The following is a 22,450-nucleotide window of genomic DNA, read 5'->3' as shown; positions in this document are numbered from 1 at the left end:
TATGAGTGCTAATCACAGTTTTCTGTTTTCTTTTATAATTTACCAGAATTTCTTCTGGAGTTAGAAATGTTATGGGTAGAAAGGCAAGTGACAAGAAGACACAAAAATGGTAGCCTCTACTGCTGCCACTACTACCCAATAAGGAAACAAAAAGGAAGTTATAAGAGTCAGTGATCCAGCTTCAGGTAAATGCAACAGCAACTGGTGGATTAGCAGTAGCAAAGGCATGGAGACAGTCTTTTTCCCAATGTTCTAGCAAAACTCCCTTGCTTCCAACACAGTTCATATTGACCTGCTTTTACTGTGTATCTTTATGCTCCCTGTAGAGCCCTAAGCCTCTGTATATAACTGGCACACTCTTGCATACAGCTAGGTATATATAGATGTGTACATGCATGGCATATACACAGGTGGCTTCTATTTTTCCTCAGTTATGGCAAGAAAAGCCTTCAGAGTTCTGTTTCTCTGGCTGAAGCTCTACTGCTGTTTCTTGCAGGGTTTGAGAAGATATACCCAGGCTTCCCTAAAACAACTGATGACAGGAATATTATTGTGCACAGAGCAGCAGTTGAAACTGGCCAATATCAAAGGACAGAAAATGATTGAAAGGTGAGCTAAGGACAGAATCAGAGAAAATAACTGTGGATATTTGTTTTATCTACTCTTCGGTATTACTTGCAACAACACCGTATGCAATCTGGTTCATTTCACATAGAAAATTCAATTTTCAAACCTATGGTATTAGTATTTCTGTAAATTCTGTAGTGCAGGCAAAACTACAGAAAACTCAGGTGACTTCAAGAATAGGGTAAAAACCATGTGTGTGTTTGTAACTGAATAGACGTATAATGTAATATAGTAACATATCTGAATTGCTGCCTAACCACAAACCAAAGCACTGAACAAGCAGTTGTCTTATCTATGTAACTTAAATATGACAGATCTTTACCCATTGTTTGGGACAGAGTTGTAGTTTTTCAGAGAAGTCTTCATCAAACTCACAAATATTCAGATAATTTCTATTACGCTATTCTAAACTACACAGAATTTCAGCTCTTAATTATACCAGTATATTTACTGAGAAAACACGGTCTATTTGATTTTTTTGTCTCCAAAGAAAGACATTTCCTATGTATTTTTTTACTTAACTAGGCTCTTCAACACAGACTACACACAGGAGAAATTTCTTACAGTCATTACCACATTTGCTTTTCATACCATAGTCAGTAGGCTGACAATACCTACCTGTACTAGAACATATGGACGTTCTTGAGAAAACAAAATCCTAATAACCCAGTTACTGTAATACAGAGCTCATAGACTCATTCTTTATCAATACTTTAACATTTTGAAAGAGGCTGAGTGCCATCTTTACCCACAAATCAGACAGAAAAAATGTCTAATGCAAAATATGAACAGGAAAATAGGAAGACAATATTGTGGCACAAGAAAAAACACAAGGCACTATACAATGCTGTTATGTCTGTTCAGATCAGACACTGCAACTATTCATTACTTTTTCTTTCATTACCAAACTGTTTTAATGCTTTATTTAATCACTTTTTAGGTTTGTTGTCTGACAACATCACTTACCATCACATTTTTGAGTTGCCTCATTCTGCCTGTGACCAGCAGGACACTTGCACTCATAGGAACCTACTGTGTTAATGCAGTTTCCTCCTTGGCAGACTCCAGGGATAGCTTGACATTCATCAACATCTACAAACACAAAAAAGATTACTTGGAAATAACATATAAAAATCCATCATGGCTCTTGCATATGGGCAGTCATCTCTGAAATTATTTGTAAAAATAACCACAACAAACCCCAGCATATTTCTCCACTTCAGCACCACCACAGAATAAGGCAGTAACAGCAGTAACATGACCATGACCTTCATGCATGTTGTTTTTGATTCCATATAAACTCAAACTTTTCCATATATTGACTTATGACTCACACAGCTTTTAAATATATACAACATACTGTTGGTATCCCATACCCTCAGATTGTTGCTTGCATTGGTCATTACAAAAAAACAGATTCTTAGTTTTAAAGGACCCCTACCTGTACATCTGGACTACCCCGCTACCCACTTTTACTAGATATGATAATTCTTGCAGGACATCCATTTTATGGACAGAAATCAAACTACTGATGTCAATACAAAATAGGTGCTACTCAACCAGGACAAGTTGTACTGCAAATGATCTGCACAGACTTCATTTACTGAAGTAACAACTAAGGCTAGAATTTCATAGATTTCTTTAGGCTGAATTTTCACCAGTAAATTAATGCTCTTAGAAAATGTATTTGCGATTTTGGCTTTACAGCTTACTTTCAGCATTTTCCTGTTGTATTTCAGTAAGTGCTGTTTCCCATTCAAATTGTATTTTTTCTCCACTCTTCATTTGTTTATATATAAAACATTCTACATTTCTGTAAGGTTGTTTTATAAAAAACTATCCTAAGAATCTTTGTATAAGTGCTAATGGGCTGTGAAAATAATATGGAAGATCACAGCGGCCTGAGGCCTCTATGAAATAACCAGTGTTAAAAGACAGTGAAGCTCTTTGTATTCAAAGAAAGGCAGAACTGGCTCCAGACTGATGCTTGATAGATATGTGAAAATTTAGCTTCTCAGTAGCTCTAGCTATTTAAAAATTCCATTAAGCTATGCTATCAGAATTCAGAATTAATCAATTGAACTAATTCCCTCACAGCAAAATTTCACATGCATCCAAATTTTCATAGAGGAGAGAAGGCTTGGAAGTTTTGTTCCAAAACTTGCAGAAACTCTTTTGTGAAAAAGATTTTAGGTAATCTTCCTTGTTAAACTGTTTGCCAACTCACAGAAGATGTAAAAATCAACTGATATTTCTAGTTCTCCACAGAAACGTATAGATAGCAGAATGCAGTACTATGTTTCAGAGGATGTTCATTATCTGGAAGACCTCAGGAGATGCTGAAATTACACCTAAATTATTAGAGTATAGCACTTCCTCGGTTTTTATTACTCCTGGAGTTTGTGCTATAGATATAGCCTTCAGTAGCCCAGTCCATTCCCTTGCTTTTTCATTCAAGCAGATATAATCACACATACTCAAGAAAGAAGGCAACATTTTATTTTTTTTAAACAACTAGACTTGTTTTTAGGTACATTTGCTGGAAAAGTTTGCATTTTCTTCCTCAGTTGGTGCTGATATAGTTGGCACAGTACAGACTCCCAATGCAACAGAGACTGTAAATGGATTAAGGACTATACTGGAGGCATGAACTTTTTGGAAACAGTTTTCTTTTAAGTAACTAGTGCTTGGAGCAATCTCGTTTACCCAGAAAGCAAACTTTTCTGCTCTGAAGTACAGTAATGAATCTGAACATAATTTAGCAACATCTAGACAGAATATCAGTTTCATCATTTAATCACACCCAGCCCACCCAGTAGCTCTGCTCTGAGTAAAACTAATATGGTGTTTGCCTTTTGACCTTTGAGCCTCAAAATGCATTCAAAACACAGGGTATGCCTGTGCCTTCTGTCATTTATTAATGTTTATTTAAATTAATCCAACCATGTCAGCAGATCAGTGGTTAAAAATAACCACTGTTTATCTTTCATAGTTTTGTAAGTCAAAGATGTCAAGTAATAATAAATTAATGGCAGTAACAGCAGGAAATGAATAATTTCCAGAAAAGGTATCACTGAAGCCTTAAACAGAACAACATTTTAAGATTTAGTGATCCCATTTATTTCTTTCAGTATTAATCGTACGGTGTTAAAAGAATAAATAAACATCAAGTTCTGCTGAAGTCTGAAAAGCCAGTCCCAATCATGCAACACAGTGTAATGCTTGTCCAGTGATGAAAACACAAATGTCTCATTATGTATAGTGAGATCCTGCAAATCTTGAATCACATCAGCTATCTCACCTTTCTGTGCTAATATCAATCTTAATTTGTGAATGGCTTATTTGTTAACTATTTTAAGTTTTATTTAAGTGCAAAGAGAATGAGTACGCTCAACTTCACTGTTAGTCTAATATGTATCTATATACACAAAACATATATATATATATATACAAGTCTGAAGCCCTTTTTTTTTTTTTTTGCCTAACACGGTCTCATGTTAGTCCATTAGTGTTTTAAAACTGAGAAAAGGCAGAAAGGAGAAACAACTTTCTTAAATGGGCACATTTTATGAACTGCTTCCTAAATGCCGTTTGAAGATGTAAGAATACTTTTTTTTTCTCAAAATACAACAAATTTGAAATCAAGCGTGTTTTTATTTACTTCATATATCTCTGACAATTAAGACTAAGCCACACAAGTTTTATCATTATTAACTGCATATTCAGTCTCACTTTTAAACCCCAGCCATATTAAAACAATAAGCTTTTTGCCATAAACACAAAATCAGACGAATAACTCTTTGGATGCTATTCTGCGCACAGAAGTTCAAGACGCTACAGATTAGGCAGAACATTTCCATGTGTTCATAGGCTTGACAATGCCTGGCAAGTGAAAAAAGGTTCTTTACTTTTGCAGAAAGTTTCCCCAGTAAATAGTAACTGCCTGCAGGATTTACGTAACTGCCTGCAGTATTTACACAACTACCTGTAAACATGTACACAGACAAATTCAGCTTCCCTTCCTTATGAGTGGACTGCTACTCAGAAAACTAACAAAAATGCTCAGGAAATATAAATCCTCTCAGTTTTTATACGGTACTTCAGGAGGGAGTGCATCTTATTTAAGATATCAGTAATAATAATTACCCAACTATGAATTTTCTCTTGGTTTTTACCTATAAATATGTATGGGGAGATTTTGTGCAATTAATTTTGCATGTGGGAACCAAAAAGCAAAATAATTGTCAATATGTTGGAAAACGTCTTCTTCTACAAGTTCTTCTTCTACAACATTCTAATTACCAGAAATACCACAAATTTGAAAACACAGCAGAAGTAATACCAAGCTTATTTAATTTTTTTTCTAATATTAATTTTCATGACAGTAGGATGGGATCCTGGCTGACACTGTTAATATCATCAGTAAATCTGACACATTAATTCCAAACGCTAAGTTATCTAAAAATTACCATCTATCATTCTTGACTGCAAACTGAAATTTAACTACCTTCTCACTTTTGTACTATGTCAGTGCCTGTAACATTCAGTACACTGTATTACTGCTACAGAACTGATTCTTTTTCATATTATATCGTATAATTATTATATATACTTAACAACACCTGCAACGCCAACAGAAAGAAGAACCTTTGTATTTTCAAAAGCTATTCAGCCATGGACTGTTTTTCTCTCTCTAATGCAAATAATAATAATAATATAAAAAAATAACTGTCAGAAGGCAAAGGGTGTAGCTCAGAAATGGACAGTTGACGAATGCAGGGAAGAACTGAGAAAATGTCTAAGACAGGAATTCTGCCATTATGCTGTTCCTAAGGACATGTAGCAGTGGCAATACAGTATTTCAAGTTAGAGTTCCTCTTGCCTGAATTCCCAATTTTTAAGCAATGGCCAAATGGAAACAGCTGAAAAAACAAAACAAAGCGAAACAAAACAAACAAAAAAAACCTTTTTGTTTTGTTTTGCTTCTTTAATTTCTTATTAGCTGTTTATGCTAATAATATTACCTTAATGTTCTATACAAGCACATTACTAAGCAAACATAATCAGTCTGGAAACGCCTTATTCAGTCAGGAAGACTTGCATACTAACTTATGTATGGGTAAGACAGAGATGAAATGAACTGACTACAAAGGAAAGCTGCTTTATCACCCACCTTTTCACCTGTTTTTTCCAGCTAAAGAGCTTAAGATACAGTAAGATAGCAACATGCACATCCTGTGAAGAATAGGAACAACTTCATATTTACTAGTCAAATCTTGTCAGAATGATAATTAATGCATATCACAATTATGATATATTTTCCAATACTAAGGCTTGCAAGTAATACCGATTTCAAATCACTCATTAGCTCTCAGGCTGGGCTACCTGCTGATGTGAGCATCCACTTCAAAAAAGCTAAACATTTGAACTATTGACTGAGTCGGTATGGTCCAATTGGTATATGTTGAAGGTACAGTTTTACTAAATAATGAGGGGGGTTGTGTTCCTTTAATGAATGTCTCTGCAAATCTGATGTTAGCAGAACATTAAAAAGGTGACATAACATTAGTCAGATCTGTATGTTTGTTTCTAAAACCATGGAGAAAACATTTATTACCACTCTCATTTAAACTTTCTATTTAGAATCCGAGAATCATAGAATATAACCACAGAATGGTTTGGGTTGGAAGGGACCTTAAAGATCATCCAGTTCCAACTCCCCATGCCATGGGTAGGGACACCTCCCACCCACTAGACCAGGTTCCTCAAAGCCCCTTCCAACCTGGCCTTAAACATTTTCAGGAATGGGGTATCCACAACTTCTCTGAGCAACATATTGCAGTGTCTAACCACTCTCAATGTAAAGAATTTCCTCCTTGTTTCTAATCTAAATCTTCTCTCTTTTAGTTTAAAGCCATTACCCCTTGTCCACACCCCCTGACAAAGAGTCCCTCCCCAGTTTTGCCATAGGCCCCCTTTAGGTACTGGAAGGCTGCTGTAAGGTCTGCCCAGAGCCTTCTCTTCTCCATGCTGAACAACCCCAACTCCTTCAGCCTGTCTTCATAGGAGAGGTGCGCCAGCACTCTGATCATCCTCATGACCCTTCTCTGGACTTGTTCTAATACATCCATGTCCTTCTTGTGCTGGGGGCTCCAGAGCTGAACGCAGTGCTCCAGGTGGGGTCTCATGAGAGCAGAGCAGAGGGAGAGAATCAGCTCCCTCGCCTTACTGGCCACACTTTTGATGCAGCCAGGATACAGTTGGCTTTCTGGGCTGCAAATGCACATTGCTGGCTCACATTTAGCTCGTATTAGGCTATATTTAACTAAATGATGCCTCCTCAGATAGCAGAGAACAATTGTTTCCTGAATTGCTACTACTTCACATTTGCTCCATTTTGATGTTCCATTTTGATCACTTTATTTTCTTTGTCACAATTTAGCTCTGCATAGCCATACCTGTTATCATTATTGAGACTTCCACTTATGCATAACTGTCAGATCTACCACTCTTTCTCCTACTTGGATTAAATTCTCTGTCTTCCTGTCCAGGCTCCCTTTAAAATTTTCTTAAATAACTGTAGCAAAACCTTGTAGCTTATTTCTACAGACTATGCACCTTAATAAGGAGTTTGGAAAGTAAACAGTCTCTACAATGGCAAATTCTATGTCCAGTCCCTTCCTGCAGTAGTGTGGAATGATAATTCAGGATGGAGTATACAACATATTACCAGCCTGCAAACACAGAATTTAGGTCAGCAGGGATTACCAGGAGTCAGAGTTTGAAAGAGAAGCTTGAAAGACAACATAATGATTTTGTGGAACAAAGATTTTTTTTGTCTCTCCTCTCCCACCCAGAAATTCTAACTTTTAATCATCTGTGCCTTACCACCATCTTGTAACATCATGTACTAACTCCTGCTGACATAAATACAATCGGATCTTCCTATATAGAAGTAACATGCCAAAAATGTAGCAAAAATGATGGCTTTTAAAACTTACTTTGTTCATCTATCACATAAAGTAGACTACTACATTGCTTTTATGCTTCCCAGTGGAATTCAGCAATGATGTTAACTGCATAACTTAAAAATATTTGCCGCATGCAATAAACAGGCAGAAAAATAAAACACAGTATTGTGGGCAGGGGTGCTAAAGACCTCTACTGATCTCTCACATAATTTAAATGAAGCCCCAGAAGCTATGCCAGGCTCAGTTTGGCCAAGAAGTTTTAAGAGTTCATTATATCTGGCCAATATTTTCATCACACAATGGAGTTTGTGATTGCAACCAACGTGCATGCCTTCAGTACACTGTTTCTGTTTATGACATTGTTATGAAAAGAATGTCTAAAACATACTAATAATTTCAAGATGAAGAGTATAGCATAAGCTGTTGAATGCAGACAGAGGCCTATTTATGACATATATGAAGAAATGCAATCAAATATTTGTCCTCTTTCATACAGTTTGGATGCTTTAAGCAGTGTATGCACAGAAAACAGAAAAGCAAACAATGGCAATGAAGAAAAATGAAAAGATTTATCGTTGCTTAAAACTAATCTAAGTATTTTAAATAAAATAGACTCCTTGGCTAAGACAATGCTGGAGGATTTCTACAAAACTGAATTTAAGCTAGTAGCTTCCATTGTAGTTTCAGGTCAACCATAACTCTGTGAGAATGAAAACTAGAGAAGAAAAATCCCCAAATTATATCTATTTTTTAATTTAAAAGAAATAAAATTCTTACACTGTCTTCATTTTCTCTCAATTTTTTCAATGTAAGTTAGTAAAGAACCCTTACCAAGAACCCTTATGAAGGAGCCCTGAAGTAGAAATCCAGCCAAACAGCTGATCTTGTTAGATTTGTGCAGTTTTAAGCCAATGAACTATGAGGCAACACAGGGGAAAGGAACACTAAAATTAATGTTGCAATACACAGTGGGGGAGGGAGGGGGGAGAGAACAGAGGGAAAGGGGAGACAGACACTGAAAGATAAGAAATAGTGAAATAAAAGTGATAAAAGGACATTATCTAGCCTTTCTTGTAGCAGCAAAATTGTAATTTTCCTGAAATCTTTTTTACTACCTTGAGCATCGGAATGTGCCTGAATCAGGATGTTTTTCTGAATTTTGTAACAGAAATTCTTGCTAACACTTACACACAAACAAATCCTGGTATTATGTGCTTTTTGCTGTTTTGTAAATAGCAAATTAAAGTAGAATGTATTCTAGCATTACAAGGACTCATCTACATAAATATTTAGAACAGATCATTCTATTCAACTTCATCACTTCGCTAAAAATTATTTCAGCTATTCCACAGAAATCTACTTATGCATGTAATGCCTACAGTATCCCAGATGTGCTTTCTCACACAGATTTTTTAAGACATAACATATGGATACACAGAGGCAGACCAGTACACAGACACTTTTTGAAATGAGAAACCAAACAAAAATGTGTCATCCAAAATTATTTGAATCTCTGCTGATTTATTCCCAGACTGAGTGGGAGCTGATTGATTAAACAGGATTTTGTCCTCTTCATTACTTTATTTCATTATATGAGTTATAATCAGAACTCAAAGAAACCATGTTGATTTACAACATGATATTTCAGCCCTAATGCTAAACTTACTCTTGAGCTGTTAATAGACAAAACACTCATAAAAGTATCCTGAGGCCTGACAACCGATTCAAGAAACTCATTGCTGGTGTCTTAGGTCCAAATTATACAAAATGGAAATAGATTCTGGTTTCTGCCAGGTTTCCATTGTTCTTTGGGAAGGTTCTAAGACAATTAAGTCTATGAATGGACCACGTGCACCAAACTGTAACAGAAAAATATTCACTTCAGAAGATCTATTATCCTTTGTTACTGCATTTTTACACAGTTTGTTCTAAAATGTAACTAAACAGCAAAACAGGTACCTCTTTCAGGTACCTATCTTTCAAGTTCTTCCGTTTCTTAGACTACATTTTATGAACCTAAAAATAGAGTACTGCAGCCTTTCCTTACTAGTGCATTTTTCTAGCCCTGTACAAATAATCATAGAATCATGAAGTCATAAAATAGTTTGGGTTTGAAGGGTCCTTAAAAAACATCTAATTCCACCCCCCTCTGCCATGGGCAGGGACACCTCCCACTAGACCAGGTTGCTCAAAGCCCCATCCAGACTGGCCTTGAACACCTCCAGGGATAGGGCATCCAGAGCTTCTGTGGGCAAACTGCTGCAGTGCCTCACCACCCTCAGAGTAAAGGATTTATTCCTAATATCTACTTTAAACCTACCTCTTTTAGTTTAAAACTGCTGCCCCTTGCCCTGTCACCACAGTCCCTGATAAAGAGACCCTCCCTATCTTTCCTTTAGGCACCGCATATAATTGCACACAGAGTTATCCAATAGGAGGTTCACCATGTGTTTTATATAAATACTGAGATTAAAAAATGTCTATATAATAATTGCCAATCCCTTTCAAAAAGGAAACTACTCAATAGCAAGAAACAGTCAATTTTTCAGGAGAATGAATAACATATGTATTAGTTAAGGGCCAGAACAACACATTCCTGTTACCTAATTGGTGCACTACTGCAGTAGCTGATGGTTGTGCTCAACAGACATTCTGACTTTTTCATGCTCCATATTTACAGCTTCTTGACTGGCACTCATTTTTTCCAGGCATGTGAGATTTGTTCTATATGTACACCAGCTAAACTCTGGAAGCAGTGAAGCTATCCGAATTTTATCAAAATTAAGGTACAGAACACACAGGGAAAACAGTGATCTTGTTTTAAATGGATGCAAGGTGTTCCATATGAATACAGTCATACAGTCATACACAATTTAAACTAGAAGACTTACCTTGACATGCTCCAGTGCGAATATTAGGGATGAAACCACGACGACATGGTTGAGGCTGGGCAGGGCACATTTCACAGGGGTGACCCCATGCACGCCCAATGGTTGCACAACAGAGGGTTTTCGTGCAAACGATTCCAGTTAGCTGGCCCTGACACATCTGGTTGTTAACTTGTGTGAAACATGGGCCTGTTCTGTAATCTGGAAAAGAGGAAAGATCACTGTGTTATTATATTAGACAGTATACTACTCAATAAAGCAGGAATCTTTTTTTAATCCAATAGACACCTGTACCAAGAAAATGGTAGGAGGAACCAGCAATTTAAGTTATTTTACTGCTTACAAAAGTAGCACAACACTTTCCACTGAATGTAATTATTTTTGCAAGATTATCTTATCTTTTGATTCCTTCCTTTCTCACAGATGCAAGTAATGAAAGGCAACTGGACCCCAAAACTGACCAGTGCATTGACAATGTATTCAGTAAAATCAGTAAGAAAGAGTTTTAAAAACAAACGCACAAATGAGCAAACAAACAAGAGAGCAGATAAAGCAATTGAGGACTGGGAACTCTATGTCTTGCTCCTAAGAAAATTCATGATGATTCATGGGATTCATGGGAAGAAGATCCAGAACACAAAAGCCACACATTTGTTCACTCCACTTTGATCAAGACCATGCCTGAAACTTGCCACAGAATCCACGTTCCTGCTGGAATACTTAGTGTAAAGTAGTGCTACCTATGGAGGACTAATTGGTATACCATTATTTATTTTCAGAGGAGTAACATGAGCCATATGCTCATGTTACATGTGATATGTATGTGCTATATTTGGTGCACTGAATACAGCAAACAAACTATACGAAAATATATTCCTAGTTGAATTCCCATAAATAGTTAACTTATTAGGGTTCAACCTGTAAAAAGAAAGATTTTTTGACCTTATGAGGCAAGGCAAACTGGGAACAACAATTAGTTCAAATTCCCTAGGAACAAATGAGAAACAGATGGTTGCTCTACGCCAGATTTCATATCCTTATGGAAACTTTAAGAGGTGGGGCGGGGGGAAAGAAGAAAGTGCAAAGCTTCCACTCAGACCCAGTCACATGAATAAAGGCATAACAGTAGGGTTGTGGCTGTTCTCATTGTTATCCTGTCCTATTCACCTGTTTTTTTCCTAGAAAATAGATTCCAGTGTGTTAATGTGTAAAACACTTAGACTTTCTGCCTTTTCACTAGTTTGTAACTGGGCTTACAAGCAAGCTACAAATGGGACAATTAATGCCTTCTAGAATCTGATACTTTTACCCTGACGAATAAAAATCAAGGCTTTGACATCTTTGCAACAGGAAAAAATGGTCTTCCCAAAAGACTTCATATTAAAAGCACTCTTTCACTAAGACATAAGGCTTTTAAAGTAAAAGCTAGCTCTACTCTGCACTGGTACAGCCTCACCTCAAGTACTGTGTGCAGTTTCACAGTATCACAGATTTCTAGGTTGGAAGAGACCTCAAGATCATCGAGTCCAACCTCCGACCTACCACTAAGTACGCCACTAAACCATATCGCTAAGCTCTACATCTAAACGTCTTTTAAAGACCTCCAGGGATGGTGACTCCACCACCTCCCTGGGCAGCCCATTCCAATGCTTAATAACCCTTTCGGTAAAGAAGTACTTCCTAACATCCAACCCAAAACTCCCCTGTCGCAACTTTCGCCCATTCCCCCTCGTCCTGTCGCCAGGCACGTAGGAGAACAGACCAACCCCCACCTCTCTACAGCCTCCTTTAAGGTAACTGTAGAGAGCGATAAGGTCGCCCCTGAGCCTCCTCTTCTCCAGGCTGAACAAGCCCAGCTCCCTCAGCCGCTCCTCGTAAGACTTGTTCTCCAGACCCCTCACCAGCTTGGTCGCCCTTCTCTGGACTCGCTCGAGCACGTCCATGTCCTTCCTGTAGTGAGGGGCCCAAAACTGAACACAGTACTCGAGGTGCGGCCTCACCAGAGCCGAGTACAGGGGCACAATCACTTCCCTAGCCCTGCTGGCCACACTGCTTCTTATGCAGGCCAGGATGCTGTTGGCCTTCTTGGCCACCTGGGCACACTGCTGGCTCATTTTCAGCCGACTATCAACCAATACTCCCAGGTCCTTCTCGGCCAGGCAGCTTTCCAGCCACTCATCTCCCAGCCTGTAGCTCTGCTTGGGGTTGTTGCGCCCCAGGTGCAGGACCCAGCACTTGGCCTTGTTGAACTTCATACAGTTGACCTCAGCCCATCGCTCCAGCCTATGCAGATCCTCCTGCAGGGCCTTCCTGCCCTCGAGCAGATCGACACACGCACTTAGCTTGGTGTCATCTGCAAACTTACTGAGGGTGCACTGGACGCCCTCATCCAGATCATCGATAAAGATATTAAAGAGGACCGGCCCCAGTACCGAGCCCTGGGGGACTCCACTAGTAACCGGCCTCCAACCAGATTTGACTCCATTCACCACAACTCTCTGGGCCCGGCCATCCAGCCAGTTTCTAACCCAGCAAAGCGTACGCCAGTCCAAGGCCCAAGCAGTCAGTTTCTTGAGGAGAATGTTGTGGGGAACTGTGTCAAAAGCCTTACTGAAGTCAAGGCAAACCACATCCACAGCCTTTCCCTCATCCACCAAGCACGTCACTTGGTCATAGAAGGAGATCAGGTTCGTCAAGCAGGACCTGCCTTTCATAAACCCATGCTGACAGGGCCTGATCGCCTGCTTGCCCTGCAAGTGCCGCGTGATGACCCTCAAGTTAATCTGCTCCGTGAGCTTTCCTGGCACTGAGGTCAAACTGACAGGCCTATAGTTCCCCGGGTCTGCCTTCCGGCCCTTCTTATAGATGGGCGTCACATTGGCTAGCTGCCAGTCAACTGGGACCTCCCCCGATAGCCAGGACTGCCGATAAATGATGGAAAGTGGCTTGGCCAGCTCCTCCGCCAGTTCTTTCAGTACCCTCGGGTGCATCCCATCCAGCCCCATCGACTTGCGCACATCCAAGCTCCGTAGCAGGTCGCCAACCATTTCCTCATGGATAGCGAAGGCCACATCCTGCTCCCCATCCCCTTCCACCAGCTCAAGGCACTGGGTATCCAGAGAACAACCGGTATTGCCGCTAAAGACTGAGGCAAAGGCGGCATTAAGCACCTCAGCCTTTTCCTCATCCTTAGTAACTAGGTTTCCTCTCGCATCCAGTAAAGGATGGAGATTCTCCTTAGTCCTCCGTTTCGCGTTGATATATTTGTAAAAGGATTTTTTGTTGTCTTTAACGGCAGTACAACAATTTTTAACGGCAGTAGTTTGGGGCACTACAGTATAAAAAGGACATAAAACTATCAGTGAGTGTCTGAAGGAGTGCTACAAAGATGATGCGGGGTCTAAAGGGGAAGATGTATGAGGAACGGCTGAGGACACTTGGTTTGTTCAGCCCAGAGCAGAGGAGACTGAGGGGAGGCCTCATGGCAGCCTGCAGCTCCCTCACAAGGGGGGCAGAGGGGCAGGCGCTGAGCTCTGCTCTCTGGGGACAGCGACAGGACCCGAGGGAACAGCATGGAGCTGGGACAGGGGAGGGTCAGGCTGGGTGTTAGGGAAAGGTTCTGCACCCAGAGGGGGGTCGGGCACTGGGACAGGCTCCCCAGTGGTCACGGCACCGAGCCTGCCGGAGTTCAAGAAGCGTTTGGACAACACTCTTAGACATATGGTCTGATTTTTTGGGTGGTCCTGTGCAAACCCTGGTGTTGAACTCAGTGATCACTGTGGGTCGCTTCTAACTCAGGAGATTCTGTGATTCTGTGATTCTAGCTCAAAGAAAAATAAATGATCTTTTCCCTGTCTTTGACAAAGCTCATTCAGATATACATTTGGGAAAGACTTCTGCATGCAGCTTTTTCAACGCTTTTGAAACTAATTTCAACTGGACTCTTCACATAAACAAAGTTATGCATGCATGTAAGTATAAATAAGAAAAATGCCTAACAAAACAAGGAGATTAAAAGATCTTTAATACTCTCTAAAGAACATGAATTTTAATGTTTCTTGACTTTCATTAGAATATTGTCTTCAGAGTTATGCATTTGAGCTACCCCTGTGTCCTTCAAGCCACCAAAATAGTACTTTAAATAAAATACTGACATTACAGAAAGAAAATCCTATCCATTAAAAAGGTTTTCGGTGATCTTTCATCCAACATACTGGAAGACAAGCAGCTTCTCAATAGCCTCAGTTTAATCAACTGCAAGATCCTGCCAAATCAGAGATAGCTGAACTTCTGACATGAAATATAGACCCTGATGTCTGATAGCAGAAGACAAACATCTGCCGTCTTCAGCTTGAATTTCATCAGGCAATATATGTGAATGACAAATATTTGAAATACAAATTCCATCTATCAAAGATTTAAATTCCACAAACTCATTGTAATCTTGTCTGGATTTCACTTAAGGAGTAAGTGTAAGGAAAAGACTCCATCACAGATTATGACTGTATAGCTGTTTCATATAAAGTTTACTCAGGTATCACAAAAATTGAGGGAAATATGTGATAGACCACATTTAACCTGCAAATCATCAGCAATGGTCAGCCTGCAATCAGAAGAAAAACAGAACTGTTCAGAATTTAAGAACTGAAATAAATGGAATTAAATCCTAGCCCTGGTGAAAGCAAATGGGAATTTGGCTATTGAATTCAATGACAACACTATTTCATTCTTGGAAAACACTACTGTGCTCTTTAGCAATTGGCTGTATGATAATTTATTGCCTAATATCATCTGTAAAAGCATTCCCTGTGTCACACAGAGAATGTAATGAGCTTTATATGCACAGGAAAAGCTTTTACCACTAGGTGTTCAATGAGCAGACTCCCATTCTAATGTCAAATAAGTTATGTACGCTACTAATATGGTAGTAACACAAATGATTAAAAGTATTTCACTCATTTCATTTTCTCATTAATGTCTGAAATACAAGTAACAGACAGATTCTGGGAAAGTTCATGGTCTACTCTATGTATTGAGAGCTGACTGTTGGTCTGTAATTTGCACATTGCAGAATTTTTGCCCAATAGGTGACTGCAGTCAGATCAGTCAGAAAGACTGAATCTTTCCTGAAAATTCAGATTGGTTTTAGAATCCTCAAGAGTAAGATTTTCAAAAATGTGAAGCTGAAAAAGACTAAAGAGATAAACCTGGTAGGTAAACCTGGAAAGACCATTTACGAGCCACTAGCATAAAAGTAAGGGTCTTATAATAACATATAATCATTATCAAAAGTAAGGCGCCCAGTAGTGCAAGGGACTGTCCAAGTGTGTAGGAAGCATATGCTCTGTAAACCTACATGTATGTGCCAAACTGTGCCTTAATAAACAGAGAATGCATAAATCCTAATGTTCAAGTTGTATAACCAAGAAAGTTCTATCAGTGTAAATCCACAGGATGGCATCTAAAAATCTGACTGCTAACTTTAGAAGAACAGATGAAACTGTCATTGAACTTCTGGGCAATTTTACAAGTGAAAATAAATTCAACCCAAAATACTGAGATCCGAAATGACATTTCAGGATAATGGCATACAGACAACAGATCCTGAGCTCCTAAGTGAATGTATGGCTTATATGACGTAGGGTACAGAAGCAGAAATCCAAAAGCACATCATTACAAGATAGAAACTGGGAAGTAACACGATAAGTAATTGTTGAGCAATAGTAGTTCTTTGCACAGATATGGCAGCTGCATTTCAAAAGGGATGCTAGAAAACTAGAAATACTATGCAAAGAGTCAGAAGAATGTCACATAATATATTTTTACTTAAGTGAAATAAATATATTAAGACTAGGTGTGAGTCCGATGATAATTTTTAGTTTCAAATGAAGACATGGATTTGATTAACTATTTACTGTGTGATATTCTGTGGTCTTTTTTAAACAATCAGACTAGATTATTTTGATGGTTCATCTGACCTTAAAATCCCTGCGTTTATGAATCAATCATCTTTTCCATATTGTTTTTCTTGTCATATTGTTTGGCGTTTCTTCATTTGCTCCTTCCCCAGCATTGCTGCTGGAATAATTTTGCCAGAAAGAGCATATGTTAGAACATATGTTACAAATCATTTGTTGCTTAGAAAGGGTAACTGCCTTGGTGAAAGAAAGCGATTTTCGGCACATATGTGTTACGCATTTTTTAACCTCAGAAAACTCTATTTGTTATGCACCATGACTTGAAGAATGACAACCCTTATCAACAATCAAAACTGTTAATATCATTAAATTTAATAAGAAGCACTTTTTCTTGGCATCAATATAAAAAAAAAATAAAAATCAAAGCAACTGGAAACAACATACTAGACTTCTAAATTTCACCGTACTACAGCACATCTAGTCTTTCATAGAAATATGTGTTCTGTATTCACACAGACTACATGGGGCTATTCAACTATCAGGGTTCTTGAGATCTTTTTCATTAATTCCTTTTGGAAAAAAAAATTTAAAAAGTTAATTCTAATTCTAGTTGTAATTTTTAAAAAGCTATTTGACAGAGAGACTGCCACAGGAATTAGAAACATAGGAATCCTAATGTTGGATATGGTCCAATAGTAATCTACTTTGTTTTTCTTCCTGTACCTCTGGCCACAACCAGATGATTCAGGCGAAGGTGTAAAAAACCTGCCGTAAATTGACATGGGATAATCCGCCTGCCACATTAAGTTTTCTTCTGGTGCCTAACACCCACTAACTCAAGACTTGAAACACAGCATTTAACATCCCATCTACCATTTGTTGTCATTTACAACAAAAAGTTAAAATATTTTGATAAACATATAAGGATCTTATTTCTATATGAATTTTGTCATGCTTTTAGCCTCCACGATTTCGTATTGTGTTAACTACAAACTGCTGCCCATGAATTTCTTATGTCTTCTCAGATAACTAAAAGTAAAAAAAGTGACAGAAGGAAAAAGGAAAGGAAAGAGGTATCCAGACATGCTGGAATGTGTATTATAAGTTATCTGGAAGAATATGAAAACATTAAGTTTCTTTTCACAGACTGAGATTTTAACTTGAAGCTCCAAAGACCAAAAGATTGTTTACGTGTAAAGCCCAACAGTACTATTGCAGGTGCAGTCAAAGTTTCTTGCACCTACATAAAGCCCTCCAGAAGGCTGAAAGGACATAGTCTGCAGTATTGGAGCAATATATTATGATAAATCCTGTACTTCATGTCTGAGTGCTAGAAAAATTAGCAGAAAGGAATTGTGAAGTCTCTTCATTTTTATTTAAACAGAACTCCACACAATCATAACTAGATACGTAAGTAATGGAAGTATTTTTAACTATAAGCTACTTGGAATATTGATACTTCTATGACTAAAAGTAAAATAATGGAAACATTAAACTGTTGATCAGTCTGAATCACAAGAGAAGTGAGTAAAAGATTTGTAATGAGGTGTCCCACCCCCATTAATTAAAGAACAAAACCTAGTATCTGGGAAACCTGTTTCACTTCCTTTTAGAGCAATTTTGCCCATCATAAGGACTTTACACTCTTTCACAGGTATGATTTAGCAAAAATTAATGAAGAGATCAGAAAATAAATTATCTCAGCTTCCACAACCTCACTTGAAGGCTCAAATATAGCAAGCAGCTTATTATTATTACTGATGCCTCAAAAATCCATCTCATATACCAGCATTGTTAGACAAACAACCTAATACACAGAAATCTAGGCCCTGAATGCTGGAAAGTAGTATCTCTCATTACTGTTACCTGGAACTTTACTCTGTTCAAACAAGAAAAATTGCACAGTGGATAAAAGTCCAAGAACCTTCGAGGAGCACAGATGAAGTCTACACTGGCAAAGATCTGAAGTCAATTTCACCCTGCCAGAAGATGCTCCAACACAAAACATGCTGCAGCTGCAACTGTCTCTATTACACCTGTGTTAGGATGCTGTGGCTGATTTCCCCATAAATCCCAATGTGATTTTTCAAATAAATATTTTTTTGTGAAGTGATTATAAAAGTTTTGATAATTAAAAGTATACTTGAGGTTTGTCTTCTTCCAGTATCAAATAAGACAATGTGCAACTCTACTGTGATGTCAGACTGGCAGAGCAATGTATATCCCATTGTCTCACTGAACCTGCATAAATGACTGTGTTGTCCAGATCTTTGTGCTTCTTAAAAATGGGAGATCAGGACTTTTTCCTTGATTAAATTTTCATCTGAGTATGAAATGGTTGATAATACTCACAGTCGTACTTGGGTTCAGACCACAAATCTGAAACGTATGCATATGCAAATATTATCCTTCTTGTTCAGCTCCACCATCTGCAGATCATAACTCACAGTATGCAAAAAGATATTTAAACATTACAAAGGTACATATGTTTGTTTTATTAAAGATTATCTAAAATTGTTTTTCCTTCAATATTTTAATCATCCTAATACGGAAAATTGATCTTTTCTTCAGTAATGCTTAGCTGCCAACACCAAGGGTTCACCATAAGGGAGATTTCAAAGGTAACAAGAATTTAGATGAATTGTTCTGATTCAGACTTGATATAAATAAAAAGCATTTTTTTCAAAGGTGACATCCAACAAGTTGCAGGAAAAAAAAATGTTGGCTGAAAATGAGAGCTAGTCTCTTGGAAAACGAAAGAGGCTTGGCAAAGCTATTAATTTCTCTTGGAAAAAATAGTCTATGAGCAGTACAGCTATTGAGGCTAAGAAGTTCACATAAACTAAAGCCTGAATAGTAAAGTCTAAGCCACCTCCTCCCCCCCCCTTTTTTTTTTAAGAAGAAAATCTGTATGTCAAGTCCTTAACTAAGTTTTTGATTCACATAAATAATGAACACCAAAGTCTTTTAAAAATTTTAAATTATGGATAACTCAAAGAAGTTGAGACAAATCTGCAGATGGCTCCTTAGTGTATGAGACTGGGATTTCTATAACATTTATTTTGATATGTAGAAATTAAGAAGAATTGTTTAGTTCAAAAAGTTTTTTAATATTTACATTAAGTGTATTATGAAGGATTTAACATTTTCCTAGAGTTGACAGCTTTCATTTTCAGGTTGAATTCTTGCTACTATTCTAATAGTTCAACATGACCATTTCTGACCAAGTCCCTTGATGCAGTCCTTTCCATCACCTAAACTCCTTTGATTGATTAGGCAACTTAATATACACATGGCAATTAAAAAGGGAGTGGAGGGTTGCTCTAAATTAAAGAAAGAAGAAAAAAAAAAAAAAAAAAGCATGTTTAAAGCAGCAGTCTATGTGGGCTTTGTAGCTTTTAGCAAAATTCCAGTTTCCACCAGCGCTGCTGTCATGTCCATTCTAAGCACATTCTCATTTTCCTCATGCTGGAACAGAGAAAGCAGCTCTTTTCCAAAAACAACATTCCAGGGTTTGCACACCCATTTTAATATAATTGATATTATGTCAGCTTTAAGTAGACAAAAGATAGTAGAAGTTTTGTTGTATTACCTGCAGATCTTAAAACTTTTTTTTTTTTAATTAAAAATAATTCATTTTACACACCTAAACACATGGGAAAGGACAGCAAAGTACCAGATAATCAACAATACTTCTGAAATAAAGGACAATTTTCTGTAATTAATATGAACATCGAGGAAAATGATTCTAACATTTTAAGATATTAAATATTTTTTAAAATACACACAGACAAGAAACAGAGAAGAACAGAAACACAAAGAAAGAAAGAATCACAAAAATATTTTGCTTCTGAAAGCAACAAAACTCCATAAATAACAAAATAATACTGGGAAAACTTATTGGAAGAAACTTGCCATTTTCAACTGCATTATCATGCACTGACTGCTACAAAATTTGAAGTGTAGAATAAAAGCTGGGAAGTAAGTATCCCTAGATCTTGGTTCAAGCACAAACTCCAATTTTAGTTTGTTTGGAGCTTCTTCCTTCATATGTATGTGTTTCATTATAGTTCCACAAGCCCTGCTATTATACAAAGCTTGCATTCTAGTTTGGATATTGGACCCTTGCGAAATAGCTCCGCAAGAAAATACACAAGCTGACACACAAGGAAGTATCATCAGTTACTAGAAGAACTTAAAAGGCTGAATTATCTGTGTGCAAAGTGTGCATCTAAATGAGACATCACAAGAATATTATCTTTTTTTACAAGATTCAGCAGTTTGTACTTACTACCCCAGTATTAGTAGCTTGTTATTTCTTAACTATGCTGAGATGTCCATGAAATTCAAAATGAAGCAACCCTGTGTATCTTGCCACCCACCACTCTCTCCTCTTTCATTTTTACAGAAATGCCCAGTGAATAACATTTTGGTCCACAACCCAGGCTCCTCCAGAACTACCACATGGCAAATTATACCCTTGCCCCCAAAACCACAACCGCCTTCCTTCTAACTTTTAATAGAAGGGAAAACAGAGGCTTTCCTCTCTACCATACAACCTAGGGTATGACCTAAGGGCAACAAATACTCAAGACTAGAGTGAAGCTGTGAACATTTACGTCAAGATTGGATCTCTGTACTGTAGCATACGCGAGCAGTTCTTTGCAGCCTCTGCAACAGAACTGCAACAAAGCCTGCATCTCCTCTGCTTGTCTCAACATTACAGCCTTTCTAAAGAAATCTCCACAGCAAAGACAATGCATCCCTAGGCTTTGTTGTCTTTTACCAAACTGATTTCCACCTTTAAGATCATTTATTTTCTACAAGCTGGAAAATAAAATGTCTTTCACCATATACAGGCAAAATCCTGTGTCAGTTTTGGTAGTCCAGTAAGAAAAAACCTTCACTGGGAGAGCATGCAGTACCACCCATAAGGTCTTGTAGGGATGACATGGGAGTGCAGAAAGATTTTCTCTTATAGTCTGACAGCTGGATGTCTGATTTTCAATGACGCCAAGGAATCTGTTTAGTCCCATTGAAACTCTGTACCCTGCACAAAACACTATTCAGATTTCATGGACAAGCCAAGATTTGCTCATATGATGGAAATATATATTAATCATTAAACATGGGCTCTGAAAAGCTCAACAAATGCACATTTTATCCTTGAATTCCTTCATAACCCAACAAGTAAAGAAGCCAATGCCTTGCCATATGGCTGCAAAGGAAATAAGCTGTGTTTCTGGACCATAATGTTAGAACTTCAATTACACCTTCCACAGGTTTTTTTGTCATATTCTGCTTTCCCCCCATAATTAGTGCTGTTCAGTAGTACAGTTAAAAACTCAGAGGAACAGAAATCCTTGTCAGCAAAGAGGAAATTTTAAGATTCGGGTCTACAGGTGCGATAAACTTTTAACAGCAGTAAAGAACAGTGCAAAAAGCACAGAGTAAACTCCCCCACCCCACCATCCCAACCCTCTCTGGAGTTCAGCATCATTATTCACGCCAGTAATCAATCCCACTAATGAAATTGAGCCAGTTTATACTGGTTAAGACTACCCACGTGGGGAAGAATTGGAGAAAAGGTCTACAGCAAATGCTTAATTATTCTCAGAAACTCTGATCTCATCCTGGTATATTGGGACATTTTTCAGTTAGTCAAGTGTAAAAGAGCAGTCAGGACAATTTAAAGGTGCAAATGTATATTTTTCAGTAGCTGCAAAACTGAGAAGCAGCTAAACATAACTTGAACTTTTGTGGTAGGTGGAGATAGGATCTTTTTTTTTTTTTTCTGACCCTTTGGCAATCTGCATATTACTCTGGCAGGTCAAAAATAAGAAGGAAGACATAAAAGGAGATGGTGTTTATGTGTTAGCTCCCAGCTGGCCACAACCCAGAAGCAGAAGGAAGTTGGGCACCTTTATGCACAGTGGAGTCTGCTGAAATCAGGAAAAAGTGGATGACCTGCAGCCCTGTTTTCTCTCCCATTGACTGTAATTCTTGTCAGTAGCCATTTTAAGAAAGTGTTCATATCCAAAACAAA

At 38.0% G+C, this 22,450-nt stretch overlaps 1 protein-coding gene across 2 annotated transcripts in view; it reads right to left on the bottom strand.

Moving 5' to 3' along the window:
• Positions 1 to 22,450, bottom strand: part of FBN2 (fibrillin 2) — a 190,018-nt gene that overhangs the window by 127,914 nt on the left and 39,654 nt on the right. For both annotated transcript variants that reach the window (XM_080575090.1, XM_080575089.1), the window contains exons 6-7: positions 10,490 to 10,687; positions 1,594 to 1,719 (exon numbers count right to left, since the gene is read on the bottom strand). In XM_080575090.1, coding sequence (XP_080431216.1) covers positions 1,594 to 1,719; positions 10,490 to 10,687 — 324 coding nt within the window. The remainder of the gene's footprint in view (positions 1 to 1,593; positions 1,720 to 10,489; positions 10,688 to 22,450) is intronic.

This window comes from Anser brachyrhynchus, assembly GCF_964034855.1.
Source record: "Anser brachyrhynchus genome assembly, chromosome: Z".
Classification (NCBI taxonomy): domain Eukaryota; kingdom Metazoa; phylum Chordata; class Aves; order Anseriformes; family Anatidae; genus Anser; species Anser brachyrhynchus.
The sequence above is the reverse complement of the archived record's forward strand: the minus strand, read 5'-3'. Positions and strand labels throughout refer to the sequence as shown.